Source organism: Lonchura striata, chromosome 9, assembly GCF_046129695.1.
Source record: "Lonchura striata isolate bLonStr1 chromosome 9, bLonStr1.mat, whole genome shotgun sequence".
Lineage (NCBI taxonomy): Eukaryota > Metazoa > Chordata > Aves > Passeriformes > Estrildidae > Lonchura > Lonchura striata.
The window spans coordinates 10,093,557-10,111,602 of record NC_134611.1 but is presented as its reverse complement, the minus strand read 5'-3'; the positions used below and the strand labels follow the sequence as shown (position 1 = coordinate 10,111,602).

Here is an 18,046-nt window from a genome sequence, read left to right as displayed (position 1 = left end):
ACTACCACCTGCACTGATTTTTTTTTTAACAAACAGTAAACAGCACAACTGAATCCAAGGCAACTTTTGCTATTCCTCCCTTACATACCTCTGCAGGTCCACAATTTCATTGTTTAATGTATCAAGTTCTTTAATTGCAGAAAAATCTGCTACAGAATTCGGTCCTTGAGTACTCTGAAAGATAAAAAATAAACACTGTTAGTCTAGAGCTTATGCTATTCAACTATTGCATTAATTTTATTTTTTGTGGCAACATGAGCTGTCCTCTTGTAACAACTGCTGGTAGCATGGTATTTCAAACCTTCAATCATAGAAACCCCAAAAGAGTACAGATGCTGTACGAGCAGAACACATCACACAGCCAAAGTATGGAGACAGCTCAATTCAAAGAGAGCTGTCTCCTGCACACCTTTGAAGACACCGTCCACAAAAGCACAGGACTTCATAATCATACAAAAAAACATAGAATCTCGCTCAAAAACAAGTCTCATCTTACAGCTAATATTTAGGCGGTTGTCTAGCATCCATTTGAGAGAGGTTTGCTTACTATTTTTATATTTCTTCACCTTGGTGATCCTCATGTTGCAGAGTACAGACATTGATTTGCAAGGATTTAAGGGATACTGAGCTGGTTTGACTCACTGAAACTTTGATAATACAAACTCACAGGGTAACTTATACCCATGAGCTCCCATTTACTTAATGTCTTTATAAGACAAAGACTAATACAAATTATTTGTTTCAGGAAAAGTACACATAAATGGATAGAGAACAAATGCTGAAGACAGAAATTACAAATGCTGTAATTATTCTTCTGTGCCTTGTCACAACATGAACATGCTTAGAAAAGCAACAGCCATTGTAGTTGCCTCCTATAAATACATCAGCTCCTTCAAGTCTTGAATAAAGTCATCCAGGACAAACACCACATTCCAAGGACAAGTATATACATATAATTTAAAAAGGCAAGTAATACCCCCAAAATAACACAAAAAATTTTAAATGCTTAAGTTTCTCTACAGATAAAGCAAGATAAAATTAACTATGTGCTTACTCAAACTGATACTCTGGGGAAGGAAAAAACCAAGAGCTATGAACACCTAAACTGTGAGCACGCTGTGGCGGAGAGTATTATTCAGCAGAGCTACAGACTATTCATGCATATTTTACTAGCACAAATGGTATGAACTGGGATTAAAAAAAAAAAAAAAAAAAAAAAAAAAAAAAAACCAACCAAAAAACCACCTATATAGCTATTCTTAAACTGGTTAGTGTACAGCTTCTCAAATGGATAAACTAGCTATGATGTTTAATCCTGCTCTACAGAATTACACAGGAGTTTTGCAGTGTTGGTCCCGGCGTTCCAAGGGGAGTTTTTAGTTCTCCTATGACAAGGATAGAAGGAACATGTGGAAATATTAGCTGAAAAAAAAATTTTTTCCAGGCTTCCTTCTTTCACCAGTTAAAGAAATTCTGCACACTAATGCCAGCATGAAACTTGAGGAAAATATAGTTCAAATCTTATTTTCAATTGCTCAGAAGAACTGGTTGGGGCAGAAGCATAAAAGCCAATAGTTTTTAGCTTCAATATCCATATTAACAAGGACAAGTTAGACCCACAGGCTGCCATTACTACACTGCAACATGCATGCAAAACAGCACCTCCAGTTTTTAGCTCAAAGTTGTAGTAAAAGGAAATTCCCATCAAAATTCTTTGAGAGGACCTTACATAAAAGTTTAATTTTTATGGCTTGCCATGCAAGTGGTGACTACAAACAATTCTGGGTCAGGAAACACAGCAACAAGTCTTAAACCACAATGGAATACAGTTTTACTTACTGGTATTTCTGCTATCACCTTTGTATGGGTCAACACAGAAAATGAAGCCTAAGTTAGTGTCTTGGTTTTGTTTTTTTTACCATGTATGCCACATCACATCAAGAAAACCAGCAAAAAGCCTATCTCTGCCTACTGACTCAATCCTTTGAGTTCAAATCTTGAGCAATAATCTTGGACAAAAAGTTCTTTCATATCAACAAAACAATACCTCTTTTGAAAAAAGCTCAAAATGAGCTAAAGGTTCAGCTCAATTTAGTAAAAAAAAACCCTCTTGTTTACAGAGGATTTACAGAGCAAACTGAAAGCTACCTTACTTTTTACACAATGTTCTTACTCATCACTTAAGTTAGTAATGAAAAAAAACCACACTGATGTCTTTGAGAATTTTACAAAATCAATTTACATCCACAGAACAGCAATAACCAACATCTAATGCTTTCTAATCATTCAATTTTCGTTGATATCTTCAGTAAACCCATGGGTATTAATCCTAATGACAACTGCCAAATGCCACACTGGGCTACTCTCTGTCACCACTTCCCCTGCAATTCCACCAGGAAGACACAGCATTTCTGTTTTCAGTTTAAACAGCCCACAGGAACAGCCCCAGAGGTCTGGGCTCAAGGGAGAACCTTGGGCTTACTCTGGATGAACGACGCTGGAAATCAGCAGAACTTGAGCTGCAACACACAGTGACACCTGAGAGAAGTGCTGAGCTCATTCATGACTATGTGAGAGTCTTAGGAAGATGTTCATTATTAAACCAACAGACAGTAAATATTAGAAAAGCAAAGTTTCTCTAACCTTGAGAAAGCAGAGTTAACAAACTGACAGAATAATAAAGATGAAAAGCAGAGTGGTGCAGAATGGAAAAAACAGCCCAAACTAGAAAAGAGACATAGAAAGGAAAGCAAACATATAAAAAAGATTAGTAGAGTTGCAAATAAAGCAATTACTTTTTAAAAACAGAATGTAAAAACAAATTAGATACCAGTTACAGAAACTCAAAAAAGTAGTGCCAAATTTTGAGTTTCATTTTTCCAGGTGTGAATTTTTCATTCTGTTTACGAAAGTTGTAGAATTAGGTCAATGTATTGCACAACCAAGAAAAGGTAATTCACATCACACTTCATGATGTGTAAAATAGATAAGAATTTGTGATGACCTCTTCCATTCTGATAGCTACAAATTGAACTGCTGAGGTACAGCTAACTCCTGAATTAAGATAGATGGCAACCAACAAACTAGGGAGATATCTAAACAATTTGTGAGGTATAAAATGGAGGACCATTTACTTTTAAAATTTTAAATAACTCTAAACCTTTAGTTTACATTGTTTCCAAACTCTTTTAAAAATATTGATGAAAAATGGTAACTGAACATATTAGGAGAAAAGCCCTGAACTTGTGCATGTTACTTCATATGGAAACTCAAATTTCTTTAAAATGGCAGCAGAAGGATTGTTCTTACAAAAGAGAAAATAATGCTTTCCCAACATAAGATCTCTCTGCTTTGTTGGAAGGTGTAATAAATGACAGCTTCATTTTGAAATATGGATGGAAGGTTTTTGTCAATTCTTTGCACCTAAGATTTGCTTTCTTCCTGATATTATGATAAATTTAAGGTATGCCAGCACTCGAGGTTGCTTGAGGTTGCTTCTTGCGTAGCCTTTGAAATTAACATTATTTGTTTGAGATGTACATCAAAAATGCCAAACCCATCCTTACCTTCTGTAAACTGACACCCCTGTCTGAAGGTGGAATCATCTCTGGAGTCAGAGCCTGAGGAGGATCAATGCCCTTTGTTAACTTCTGATTAATTAAGTGGAAAGCCAAAGCAAACTGTTCCTTTGAAAGCTTCCCACAGTCCTTGGTGTCACAGAGAGCCCTGTACAGAGATGCACATGAAATAAAAAAAAAAAATCCTCATTTCTCCAAGTACAGCCCTATTCAGTGTAGTTCAGTGTAATTTACAAATGTGAAAATTGCTAGGGTGTCTATCCTCTTCTAAAACAAAACTACAGGCATAGGAAACAGCACTCAAACAAACAGCCACTTTCACTTTGCATGTTGAGGCCCACAGCTTTACTCTGGTGAAAAGCACAACCAGGGCTGTAGGTCAGAAGCAACACTTTCAGAACCAACACAAGTTTATTTACATTTTTGTGATTTTCCTAAATTAGCAGTTGTGTTAACCATAACTTGGGGGAAAAAAAAATAAATTGTTCCTATCAATGTGCCTGGCAACAGTTCACAGCACAGCATTAAAAAGCATTGGGTGCAATGAAGGCATTTCTGTAATGAATAACGCCAAATGAATACATAGCTGTAAGGAAAGACATGTTGTAGAATGAGATGGGACATAAATCTTGCATGCTAACCATTTTATAGAAACAATTCCCTTTCCCTGTATATGAGTAGGATCAGTGATCAGATACCTGTAATGATGTGATGATTCTTAAATACACACAGATAGCTGAAGTGCAGTATTTTTAACAGTCTGTGTTCAGGCATAAACCTGATTTCCACCCATTTCTGTCCCAGACCAGAAGCAAGTAAGTTACCACTGGTTATACAAAGACCATGCTATTATATACAGAAATGTCACTTTCAGAAATGCCAGCAGAGCAGGAAGTGAGAACTATGCCATCATCTACACAGCTGTCACAGGAAAAAAAACCTACCAGATATGTGCAAGGAGAGCAGAAGGCAGTCCTGTTTTCAGGAACAGTTCTCTGGCTTCCACACCTGACACAAATCCATCCATGTCCTTGTCAGTTTTCACAAAGATCTCATCGTACTTAATTTTGTCTGCAGGCGATACAACCCACTGAAGGGGGGTGGGGATGGAAGGGAAAAAACCAAAACCACAACACTAAGATACCGGCAAGTTCTGTTTCCAGTTCAGACTTACATAATTCAAGGACTACAGCACAGATTTTAAAAAAGTGATACAGGTGCTTAGTTCATGAACCAGTTTTATCCTCCTAAACAGACATGCAGAGATCCTCAAGCAACTGGACAAGTAGAAGCATTTCCCTCAGTAAAGCACCCAGGCTGCTTGGTGCTGCTCTGCCCCTCTTTGCCTGTACAACAAAGGCATTCCTTGGAAGCTGGATCTCCTCCCTCATCACTGTGCTCAGTCACAGTCCTGCTGTCTGGCTCTATCAATTTTATTCCCCTTTACACAGCTGGGAAGCTTTAGCTGGAGGGACTGGACAGCTGCTCAAGCCCAGGTTGTTAATAGTTGGGCACACTATAAATTTACATCTGAACAAGGTAAAGATGGGAATTAGATCCACTTCTGTTACTTGAGCAATGTTTCACAAAATTCAGCTAATATAAAGCTGTTTGGGGTTGAGTGAGAACAGCTTCAAGTGCATGTATGGATATTAATTAATTTCAGTGCACACAGACAGATTACATTAACAGATGACTCCCAAATGGTGCTGTATACAAACTCACCCAGAATGGCACTGCTTTGCAATACATACAGGAAGACTTACCCTCAAGGCAAGGAAATTTCCAGGTTAAAACCCTGGCACTTCCAAAATTAAGATACCAGTTTCTTACTGATTAATCAAATAAGGGTACCAAATGTCCAAGCTGCATTAAGTAGCACAGTTCTTACCTTAAATACCCTTATCAATTTTTTCTCTTATTTTGAATATAACAAGTTATATATAAGCTACTGGAAAGACATTTCCCAGCTTCTGAACTCTAAAATGATGAGAGTAAGTAAGATGCCTGGGGAGGGTAAGAGGCATCAAGTTGCCCAATAATCACATTCAGAACAAAAATCAAATCTCCTGTGTCTAGGTGGATGTGGTGCACCTTTTGTTTTCTTTTCCCATTGCTTGCATTTATGTATTCCATTTTAATTCATGTCTTTTCCAAATTGCACACATGCACACACATACATGACTGCCACAATCTGTTTTAAGAAGGTATCTATATTCCAATCAGTCTTCATCCAGAAAACTGGTGCTCTGCAGATGTGAACCTGGACCACTATTTTTTTTTTGAGCTTGAAATAATTTGTTCTAAAAATTATTTTTTCTTAAAAATCTGTACTAAATAATATTTTTTATCCATTTGTTTATATCTGAAGGAATCTAGGAGAAGTAAGACAGGGTAAATTTTACACCTCTCTATCTGGTCTTCCCATCAGCCTCCAAAAACCAACCAACAGGGCAAGAAGCAAACTAAAAACCTGTATCATGTCTCTTCATACAGGCAGTCTCTGAAGCACAGAGCTAAGAGCAGAAATCTTCTAATCCCCAGGAACTTCAGAACTGTACCTGTGTTAATGGTGTTTTGGCAGCTAAAATGCCCACAGGTGGCAAGGACTGATGAGACTCTTTGGTTGAAGATGGTATTAATGGCATTGCTCCTGGAACACTGAGAGGTTTTCTCTTGGATGGTGGCACCAAAGCTGCAGGCAAGGACATTGGCACTGGTTCTTTCTCCAAAGCACAGTACACCAAAAACATGGCCTGAACAAGAAAAAAAAAAAGTGTGTGGATATAAATATATTACAAATACATATACATATATTTATAGAGGCTAAAGAATTAATTAAAAAATAACTTTGTAGCATTTTTTCATTGTTTCCCCTTCACAAGCCCCTCAATTGATACAGCTCATTGCCTTCTAAACTGTGTTTTTCATCACCAATTTCTTTTGAGAATCAGTGCTTAGCAAGTGAAGTTCAGTATCTTTTAGAACATGAAAATAATTTTCCATGCTCGTGCCAGTACTTGTGGAATTTTGAGAGACGACTTCAAACACTTTAAATTATCAACATTTTCCCAGAAATTTCTCCACTTAGCGTTTAATTCTTTTGTTGTGGGCATCTCTAATTTAAAACTTCTTACATTATTTCATTAGTCCTGGCTTTAATAGTGTTAAAATTCTAACTTACTACAAACTTTCTACTTCTTTACTACAAACTTTCCTCAAGGATACCTTGAAGCATTCAAGTTCAGTATTATCTTCTATAAAAACCGAAGATTAAGGTAAAACTCAGTGCAAACAGTGTCTCATGGGACAGCAGATCTCAGGTGTAACTTTTTAATGGCTCATCTAACCCACAAAGAAAGTTACTGCTGTGTACTGAGACACGTTCAACAAACTGACAGAAACATTAAACAGCACTAAAACTTGATTAAGGACTCTGAATAAAGATAATAAATGAACCACATAGTCAGAAATTAATACACAGTGCATCTATTTTAAATCCTGCCATAAGGCTTTCAAAATCCCAAGAGGCAGAAGATACTTACAACTGCAAACTCATCTCGATCCAACATTCCATCATGGTCAATATCACTCAACTCCCACACCTACCAATAAAAAGCAGAATATAGGCATCTTTGACTGAACTGCAGCAGTTTCCTACTTAAAACCTTATTAAAAACAAACACAAGAACAGCCTCCCTCCACCATAGCTCAAATTCTATTAACAGCATTAGTTTGCAGTGAGCAATGTAAATTCACATAAACCACACAAAGCCAGAGGGATTCTGAAGTTGGAGACAGAGGCACCCTGCCTGACCCAAGTGTTAAAGAGTTCACATAACTGATAAACTGAAGCTGGAGGTGATCTATCCAAACAGCAAAAGAAATTTTGTTTTTCAGTTCAAAAGTCATACTCCGTAAGATCTTATTTACTATTTAGGCTCATTATCACAAATCTTCAATTTGAAAAACAGGTATTGCTGAGTGCAGCACAGGTATTGCTTGTGAACTGACAATTAAGAAGAAAGACATTCCTTACTCGTCCTAAGATATCCACTGGCAGTTTTGAGTTGAGGAGCACAGGTTTCACCTTATCCCCTGACAATAGTCCATTCACTGGATTCAGGCTGTCAAAAATAGAATCATACTTGACCTTGTCTTCCAGCTGCAGGGGCAGAAGAAAGGTATTACTTACACAGTCACATTCATAGTCTGAGAAGCAGAAGTTCTTTCAAAAGTGTTAATTTCCTTAAAAAAAATACACATTGCAGTTCCTGATGCTTATAAGAAAACATTAAAAAGATACTATCTTTAAGTCAGAGACTCACCAAAACCCTGTGAGATTTCTTCTTCAATTATTTTCATCGCTTCATGGGATAACCTTTTTTTTTTCTTTATTTTAGATTTCTAAACATGAAGAGATTTCCCAAGAGTCAAGTGTTCTTATTAAATTAGGTCTATTAGCCCAATTACTAATTTGACAGGAATAGTAACTATCATACTTTAGAAATGTAGCATTATATTTTTCTAAGAAAGACAGGTTTTCCTGCAAACCAGAAAACAGTTCTAGGTAACAGCTAATATTTAGTTTACCTTTACAGCCCATGGTAGATCACTTGATGCTGTTCCACTGAGTAGCAAAGGACTGCTAGTATCAGTCTAAGGAAAAACAAGGCAAAAAACCAGCAGACACATTATAAGACATCATTCTCACTTTGCAAAACCACCCCCTTATTTGAGAGGTTGCTTCTCAAAGCCAGAACTGTATTTTAGTCATTCATACCAAAATTTAGAGCACAGAATTTAAAATGTTTATCCCATTAAGGACAACACTAATAGAATGAATACCACATATCTCCAAATTATATGCAATTATATATTCAAATCCCCACTAGAACATGTAGCAGCTTATTCCATGTTGCTTGATTTTTTCCCTGTTGTAGGGCCCCATTACCCTACGACATCACCCTCTGAAGTGTTTCGTATTTATACCAAATCTTCCTAAATTTTCACTTAAAAGCAGTTCTTAATAATAAGTTCAATTAAAAATGAAATCTTACAAATCTTGGTGGAGGAACAGGCAAGTTAAGACTACTCAGGGAAACATCCAATCCATTCTGTGCACAGGCTACAAGTCGAAGAGCCACAAAAAATTCCTACAGGGAAAAAAAAGAAATTTTGAAGGGTTTATAATATGAAAATATATATTATATATGAAAAAATATATTATATATTAAAATAATTTTAAAAGATAGCAAAATTTCAGAAGAAGTGAGAGCTTTTCTAGTATTAGTATATATATGAAAAGTTGCACATGGCTTCAAAAGGGTTCAGAAAGCAACAGAAAGCAACAGCCAGCAAATGCTTCATTCCTCCAGTAAGAAAAAGTTTGCAACTAATTTTCCAATAATTTAGTAATTTCCAAGAATTTAGTAATTTCAGCCAGTGTAGTCAGTCCTCAGCACTCAGTTCTTCTATAACAGAACAGTGAAAATGTGAAGTGTAATTGCAGCTGTTTATCTTGGAGGAACTGAGCTGATCCCACAAATGGTTAATAGAGTAGAGAAAAACAGAAAAATGAACCAGAAAAAGCAAAAAAAAAAAACCAAAATCGTTTGGTAGACATTACAACCTCCTCCTCTTCCTATAATGGGAAGAAGCAGTTCCCTCTCCATGGACTGTTATTTATATTTCAAATCAAACAGCAACACATATTAGAACTTGTGGTACCACCACTGAGATGTAAATTTTGTCCCCATACTGCTCATTGCCACAGCTTGGGAAGGACAACTCCAAACAGAATGTACCAATGTCAAGTCCACCAAACTTAAAGTAATAATAATTTTGAAGATTTTACAATAATTTTAATTTCTGCATTGTTTCCTACAAGATTATGAGGAAAAAGTCACCTTCTTTGTAAATGAAGTACACTAAACCTTAAATTACTTCTCGGCAAATTTTTGCACAGCTACACATCAGCCCATTTTAAAGCCTGGAGAAAAGCTGATGAGGCAGCTGAAGGCTGTTTAATTTATTGTAGCTTCCACTCAAATGGAAATTACATAGCCAGTCAAAATTAGAAAAAAATCTGTTAGAAAAAAACTGATTTCCTGAACCAAAAATTTCTATTTTCATCTTGTTTCAAGGCTGGGTAATGGTCAGAGCCATACACTACAAAATAATCATACCTGTTTGTTCAGGATACCTTTGCCATCAGTATCAGCTAGGTCCCAAATCTGAAACATAAATATCATAAAGGGTTCACAGCTCTTCAGAGGAAGCTGGCAAGTCGTCCCTACATTATAATGGACTCTTGGAGGAAAGTTCATGTCTTGACTTTCATGATGCCACTTAATTGTGATGACAAATTTAAATATTGCAATAATTTCCATGACTGGATAGAAACTATTGCAGCTATTGGATAGAACAACTGAAAACACGTTAGGGAAGATCATGTATTCTGTAGTACTACTAAGTATTTTAATTTAAACAAAATACTAACTGAAGCGAGAAGACAGGATAATTAAATAATTTTTTTAATTGCCATTAAATACCTTTCCAAGTACCAAATCTGTCAATCCAGACTTTTTCAAGAAAACAGCTGCATCAGAAGCTAATACTCTTCCAGCATTAGCAGAATCAACCTGGGGGAGAAAAAAATCCTCACATGACAAACTGGCTTTTGAATTGATGCCATCTCTTTACACAGCTTCTCAAAAAGCTACTGAAGAAGAATGCCCAAGCTAACAGTCACTTTGAGGACAATCTTCTGAACCTATCTAATTAGCCCCTCCTAATCACAGGCTTTTCTTCTTGATGCCATAAAAACATGTGATTTTTAAGAACAGAGAATTCCAGGGCTCGATTACATTTCATTGAACAGCTCTGTATTCATTACTGTTAGGGTCTGAAAAAGAAGGCTCTGCTTTGAAGATACCTTTACCACCACAGCAGAGGGAAATACTCCCTAAAGTGAAACCTATTTACCCAGTGAAGAAGTTGGTGATATTGGCAGAATACCAAGCAGCATGCATTTCTCCCTGGATCAATAGAGAGATCATTAAAATAGAGAGTTATTCAAGTTTTTAACTAAATCTTTTCAAGTGGGAAAAGAAAGAAGGAAAACTTACATCACCTACATGGTGATGTAAGGGCAAGGGAAATAGAGAGGAAGCTGAGAGTCCTTGAGAGCCTAAAGAAAAGGATTCTCAAAAAGGGCACAGTATGGAAAATAGGACTAAGGATATCTTCAGTCAATTCAGACTGTCAGCATTACTACACCCCACAGGTAGAGTGATGATGATGACAACTGAACCATTTCCAGTCTCACAGCTTTGTGTTTAAACAAAGGCCCTATTCAATATTGTGTTTGGAACACAAGACCAACTGCCCAAGTTCACAGCTGCAGCACACACAAGGTGCTCAAAGCTAACAGCTTCCCAAGATGGGATTAGAGCTGGCTCCTGAAAGACTGTGGGGAATTTATCATTTGGAAAGAATGCTGCAGCAGTTGTCTGTAGATACTTCTAAAAGGGAACAAAACACTCTGAAACCCCAAAATCGTAATTTAATATAACAGTGAAAACATCTATTGTTTTTAACATAACCGTGATGATTTTAATTAGGAGAGGGTTTTTCCTGTAACTGAGGATGCCCTGGTCAGAGCAATAAGGTTGTAAACAGTACAGTCCAGCAGTTAGGCTAATTGAGTTGTGGGAGAGCTGTTCATCTACAGGCACAAAGCTGCCAAGACAGTGCATCAAACCCCCTTTTAAATAGTGAAGTCGACCTTGTATGTAACACAACAATCTTGGCATCCACTCAGAAAACTTCCATCCTAGCATTCCTCCTTCAAGAAAGTCACAGAACACCACAGTATCAGCTGTGTTTACTTTTTAGTTCCCCAAGTCCAAGCCAGAGGAAGGTGACTTTAAGGGATTTAAGAAGGATTCTTACTTAACCCAACACTGATACTAGTTTCTTTTTGTACAATTATTTATCAAACCCTTAGTAACTATTTTTTATAGGGCTGATTTCAATTTCTTTACAAATTACTGAGTCTTGAATGCTGGGGTGGTGTTACTTATGTTTGATTATTGCACTGGGATGATTGCTGGTGTTTGTCAGTTATACACCAGCCTGGCAGAGCTTTTCCCCTGATGTGTAAGAAACAGTTTCCACAGCTCCATCAGCCAACAACCCCCTTGTTACAGCCTGTCTCTTGCAGGACCAGGAATTACCAGAATTTACAAACATATACCTGATGAGATTAGGGTTACAGTGAGAAGTACTTCAGTTCAGCACTCAAGAATTCAGCACTGCTTCCCTGCTGCACTGCATCATGTGATTAAGTAATTTCCTAGTGCTTTATGACAGGTATTTAAGTTTATGCTTTAACTTCACCCTGCTTTGAGTCAGTCTATGAAAGGTTAAACAGAAATATATTTATTTGAAAGAAAAGTGTGCCTATTGAAAGGTTGAGGTTCCAATCTCATTCTAAGTACAAAGGGCAGGATTTACACCCATTTCACAACACACCTTTTGCCAGATGAATTCCTTTAAGTTTGTGATAGAACTGGAAGTGTACTCAGAATCAGCCCTGTTCCAGGTGATGAATTTATTCATATAAAAGCACACTCCACAAGCACCATAAGACAAAGTGGGAAATGTCTCTCTGAAATTCTGTTCTGAAAGCTGACATCTCCTTATCTGAGGAATGGAAGGGAAAAGTTCCCTAGTGGAACTGAAAGTCTTCAGACACGTTTGAAAGCTCCTCTTTAGGAAAAATCCTTGCAGCAAAGAATTCCTCTGAGCAAGTCAGAAAAATAATCCTCTGGAAAACAAATCCACTGGCACCACTTCATTAACAGTAACATCATGTTTAAGGAATCCCTTTTCCTGTACACTACTGAAACCACTGGACAACAGTGCACTAGTTTCACTTGGCTATGTATTCCAACAAATGGAAGACACTGACTTAGTAACCAGTATCACATTTGTGCTTCAATTCAGTTCCTTTATCTGAGTTTCTTGAGCAACTGCAGTCAGAAGGAAAAGACAGGCAGATGGCAAAGGTGGTACCTGACAGTGAGAGTCAGAGCTGAGCCAGGATGTGCAGAACAATCAGTTCCCAGCCTTTTCTTATGCTCTTATAATCATATCTCATTATAAGGGACTCTCCTAAGGTTTTTAATCCAACGTCTAGAGATAAACACACAGATGGATTTGTCCATCTGAAGGAAAACTTTCTGAGGGTGATACATCTCCTTCAGCCACCAGGAGCCATCTGAACTTAGATCAAGGTAAACTCTTTCTTCTTGTTTAGCAATTTCAGATCTGCTGTTCTCCTGCAGTGGAGAAAATCCCTTATGAAAGTACAATGGCAAGCTCAGACTTCAAGCATCATAGGCTGACACACCTGAACTGCTGTTTTTTGCACTTGATAATGGGACTAATCTTCTAAGTACAATCCAAAAATAGGGCATGGATAGAAATCATGGCCTGGTCCCTTCCCCAGCACATAAGTTTACATTCTGCTGTTGACTTACAGAAGAAGCTCCTAAATACGGAGGCCATATACACCATAACCTGTCTTAGGACAGACAGGAACATTAACAGTTGCACAAAGGGAAAAAAAACCTCCTATAAGGTTTTTTACAGGGTTCATCAATTACTGATCAGGTGTATTACAAAACAAAATTATTTTAAAATGTTTTATACAGCCAAGTAGTTTAACTTCCTTGAAATCTTCTACATTACATTTGTACAATAAAGTACAGTATGTACATGACAAAAAATACTGTTACTACAGAATAGGTGAAACAGCTATTTTTTAAAAAAAGTTGTATTTAGAGGAATCAAGACACCTTGGTATTGCTGGATCAAAATATAGAAGGCAATTGATAAATAAAATTTATATTCTTATATGTTATTTATAAGTATTTTTTATTTCTGCATCATAAAGTCAAAAGGTTTGCATCTGTCGAGTGAAGCTGCAAGAACTACAGGCATTCTTTTTGCATTCAGTGGCCTTCTATCCAAATTTCACTCCTTACAACATCCTGTGATTAACTCTGAGGATATTCTGAGTGAGAATCAAATTTTACATGAGGTCAACTGAGCTACAAATGCAAGAAATTCATCTTCACTAGTAAAAAGTAATCAAGAACATATCAATACATAATTTTAAAGAATTTACTCCATCCCAAGACCTCACAGTCTATAAAAACTGTCAAGTGATGTAAGTCATACACACCTGGCAGTTCCCTAAAAAATAAGGGTCATCTTACAACCAATATTAAATTTATACTGATATAGCTCAGACTTAAGTGTTAGCTACTACAAAAATACATTTTAAAGCACTATAAATTTTCTTGAACTTTTCTTGTTTACACACTGTTGGCCAGGCTGAGACCCTAGAAAAAGAATATCAATTTTTTAAAATCCAAATGAGGTCTATTCTTTCAGAATATACATACCTGTCGATAGAATTTCTCATACACAGGATTTGCACTCGATAGCTGTAAAAAAGACACAAGAGATAAAATGAGCCCTGGAGATCCATATTGCAATTTCCCTCTCCCTGGAAAAATAAAGATATAAAACACACTCCACTTGTCTTCAAAGAAGCAATAAGGATTTATTCTGTACAATGATGAGGAACTAGGACAGCTCGTGGTGCTGTAACTTTTAGAAGACTGACTTCTTGTTTTGAAGTCATTGACACCACCCCAGATCAGATTTCCCTCAGCCAGGTCACCAGGTGAGACTGTGTGAAACAAGAACTCTTAGGCAACATTTCCTAGGGGCAAAAGCAGAAACCTGAAACGACTCAGGCTAGAAAGTGCTCTCTAATATTAGAGTACAAAGGAACACAATTTTATTTCACTGTCCACTGCACCATTCTTTAGCATTTAGTGTCCTATGCAACCAGTCTGCAAAATTTTCAGTTACCCAAATTAATCTCTGGATTCAAAACTAAACCCACAGCGACAGTACTACATTTAAATAGAACAATATTCTAAGTTTGGGTTTTGTAACTTGAACCCTTGTTGGGGATAACTTCTGCCTGCATTCCACTGCCCTCTACCAGAGATTCAGGGCTCACCTAAAGTTAAGTGGACAAGGATAAAACAGCTTCTTTGGAAAAGGTTATTTATTTTTAAATTATTCTTAGAAACTAAAAAGAAAAAAAAAATCTAAGACCTGAAACAATGCAAAGCCTAATCTCTTGGCCTACACTAAATAGCTTTTCCAACAGACTGCCAAGAAATGAAGTTAGGGTTACCTCTCTTCCTTAGTGTAAAAACAGGCACAAAATCAGATCCTGCTTTCATGAAGTACAAGCTTCCTAAAACAAAGGCATTTATACAGAGGATAAACCTAGAATTCAGAGTGGGAAAACACTGTGGAAACAACTAATACAAGCTAATTACACAATACTTACTAAAAAAGCCCGGAGCACATAACTTCAAATATCATCCAAAACCAGAGTTCTCCCCCTTAATAGGAATATGATGACAAACTCCAGGATTTGCAGAATTTGTACAAACAGAATCCAACTAAGTAACTTCTCTGGATTAAAAATTCAGACGTTCAAATGGAACATCGTGGATGTTGTGAATCACAACTTTGTAAAAACCTTTACTAGAGATTGTAAAAATGGTTTACAGCTAAATAATACCACATCCATTTTCCTACAGCAACAGCTGCTCTTTTGGCTGAGTACTCCACGTTCACAGGTGCTGATTATCAGAAAATTATACTATGATAGTAGTAAATGGATACTATGATAATAGAAGATGTTTGGTAGAAATTAATTTAGTGTGATATTGTGCAATTACAGTAAGTGTGCAGCATCATCAGAATGTCTTAAAAGACAAATTAGAGAGTACAGCTAGAAATAACAGGAGAGCTTACATTCAGAGCTTGTTCAGCAAGTACACTACCCCAGAGACTCAGCTTCTGATTTTCTAGATGGCTTTTTGGTTTGTATTTGGTGGTTTTTTGGTGGGTTTTGTTGTTGCTGTTCATTTTTTTTTTGTCTGTGTTTGGGGGAAAGGGGCAACAACAGGGACACACAGCTGGTAAGGTTTTATTTGATTACTAGGAGATGGATTTTATTTGATTACTAGGAGGTGGGAAATACCACTGCCACAGCCAGACATGAAAAATTACATATGCTGGGAAACCATCATTGGTATTCACTGCAATACCTCCACAATACCTCCATTTTTATAGATAACCTTGCTCTGACTTTGCTCTGGTACCCAAAGACTTTTATTATTTCAGCCATCAACTAAGCATGGAGTTACACATCCCTTAAAATAGCCTGACAAAATATATTCAATTTTGGCAGCCCTCAGACTGCCACAACACCAATACAACAAACAACCCTCAAACATTTTCTAGCACTCCACAGCACACAGTATTTTGTTATCTAAACCTCACATGCTTTATTTACCCCCTCAGATACACTTTGCACAGCAACCTACAGGGGTAGTTCTCCCAAATACTCAAGTATTTGACTTACTAGGTGTTACTTCATGAGAATGTAAAAGTCTAGGCACAGGACAAAATTAAAGCAGTGAGCAGAGAAGCAGAACAGAGCTGGCCAGTGCATCTGCTGGAACCATCGATTCCTCTGCATCATCCCTCTTGCCCAATGTCACTCTTTGTTCAGCCAAATGTCTCCTTATTACAGCCAAACTGATCACTGTCACTCCTGGACAGGAAACATCATATTGAAGTCCTGCAATGGAAACACTAAGTGCAAATAATCTTTTCATTCAGTACTTAAGAGTATGAGCCAATAACTCTTTACTTCATTAGTGCTTCCAATATTCATTTTAACATCAGTATGACTGCAGTAACTGGAATTTCCTGTGAATAGGTTAAGTAGTAAAAAAGTTTCCCAGACTATTTTACTAGTAATAGACTTGTTTTTTCCTTCGAAGTTTACCCACAACAAGCCAACAAATGCAAAGATAATCTAGGATATTCTTCTGGGATAAGAAAAAAAATACAGCTCAACACCTTTCCAAGTGCTGCCTTAGAATTTACCTGGCAAAATTATTTTTATGGGATTTGTAACAACCATTTGCAGAGTAAATTCAGCTTGTTTTAAATACAAAATTGGGAGAAAGAAAAGGTCAGATTCCACAGTGTATAAAAATAGACATTATTATGGCTCCATTTCAAAGTTGATCTCTTCATAAGGGTAATGTGTGTTGCAGTAATTACAACCTTTGACACAAACCTATGAACTTTAGAATGATAACCTAGGAAATAAAAAACACCTTCAGGGACGCCCGTCTTTTTCATCTTCTGTTGTCAGTCAATTCCCATGTTTTCATGCCTCTGGCACATTTGCATTTAGGTGTAATAAGATACTATTACCAGTCTGACCACCACATCCAGCCAAAACTTTCCTTCTAAAAATATTTAAAAATAAACAAAAAAAAGCTGTCCATTGAGAAAACCAAAAGTAATTTTCCCTTCCAACCCCAATGAGATATCAGGGGAGAAACAAGCTATTCTATCCTAAGTAAAATCCAAAATACCATATTCTATCACAACACAAAGCTCTATAACTCATTTTAAGAGTTTCCAAAAGACACAATCTGGCCTTAAATGTTCTTACTGTTGTTAGCCAGCCAAAAAGCAGGTAAGCTCAAGGCAAGCTGGTTTCCTTACAATGCCACTTCAAAACAATAATCAACTTCTCTCTTTTTCCTCTATTGCTTTATTGTCTTAGCTGAAGTGTTTCAGGGGAAAGCTTTCTACCACTTTCAATTATATAACAAGGAATATCTCCTACAGCAATAACAAATGCAAAGAAAATATTTACTATAAATTTCTATATAATTATTACCAAGTATGTAAAAACTGAGCACTTTCTTTCCCCTTGAACAGCTGAAGGAGGCATAAGAACTGCTGTCTTCTCTCTGCAGAGATGTCTGTCACTGCATAATTAGAAATGGTTCCATTTAATTTTCAAATTGCTACAGAAAATCTCCACCATCTTCTAATCAGTACTGAACAAAGCCTGTGTAAAATGAAAGAGTAGCTGCACTGCCTTTTTAGAGGCAGCTTCTCCCTAACATGGTGGATGTAATACCAACTAAAAAAACTAGCTTCTGTCTGCTTTAGGAGCAGTCAGTCATATTTTGTGCAGGGCAAAATATGCACATGGATGCTCTGGTTTCTTCATCTGCACGACAGAAAGAGGAACAACAGGTTCCTTATTCCACTAACAATTACAAACTCTGATCTTTATTTAACAATTTTGCTGATTTCTTAAAAAAACAAACAAATGAAAACAAACACCAGAAGCTTACCAGAGACCTCAAGATCTCTGGCTTTAGATTATATATAACATGTGCATTACTGTGAGGGTATCATTCATACTGCAAGTATTTGGATCCTGTGTATTCCAGTAACAAGACCTTAATCCTGGCAATGTGTGC

General features: G+C 36.9%; 1 protein-coding gene across 5 annotated transcripts in view; it reads right to left on the bottom strand.

Annotated features, from left to right (window-relative positions):
• EPS15 (epidermal growth factor receptor pathway substrate 15) overlaps positions 1-18,046 on the bottom strand; it is a 64,914-nt gene that overhangs the window by 26,540 nt on the left and 20,328 nt on the right. For all 5 annotated transcript variants that reach the window (XM_021529282.2, XM_021529273.2, XM_077785356.1 and 2 more), the window contains exons 2-12: positions 14,057-14,098; positions 10,133-10,222; positions 9,767-9,814; positions 8,639-8,734; positions 8,172-8,237; positions 7,618-7,743; positions 7,124-7,183; positions 6,140-6,334; positions 4,523-4,668; positions 3,567-3,726; positions 89-174 (exon numbers count right to left, since the gene is read on the bottom strand). In XM_021529282.2, the coding sequence (XP_021384957.2) occupies positions 89-174; positions 3,567-3,726; positions 4,523-4,668; positions 6,140-6,334; positions 7,124-7,183; positions 7,618-7,743; positions 8,172-8,237; positions 8,639-8,734; positions 9,767-9,814; positions 10,133-10,222; positions 14,057-14,098 (1,115 nt within the window). The remainder of the gene's footprint in view (positions 1-88; positions 175-3,566; positions 3,727-4,522; positions 4,669-6,139; positions 6,335-7,123; positions 7,184-7,617; positions 7,744-8,171; positions 8,238-8,638; positions 8,735-9,766; positions 9,815-10,132; positions 10,223-14,056; positions 14,099-18,046) is intronic.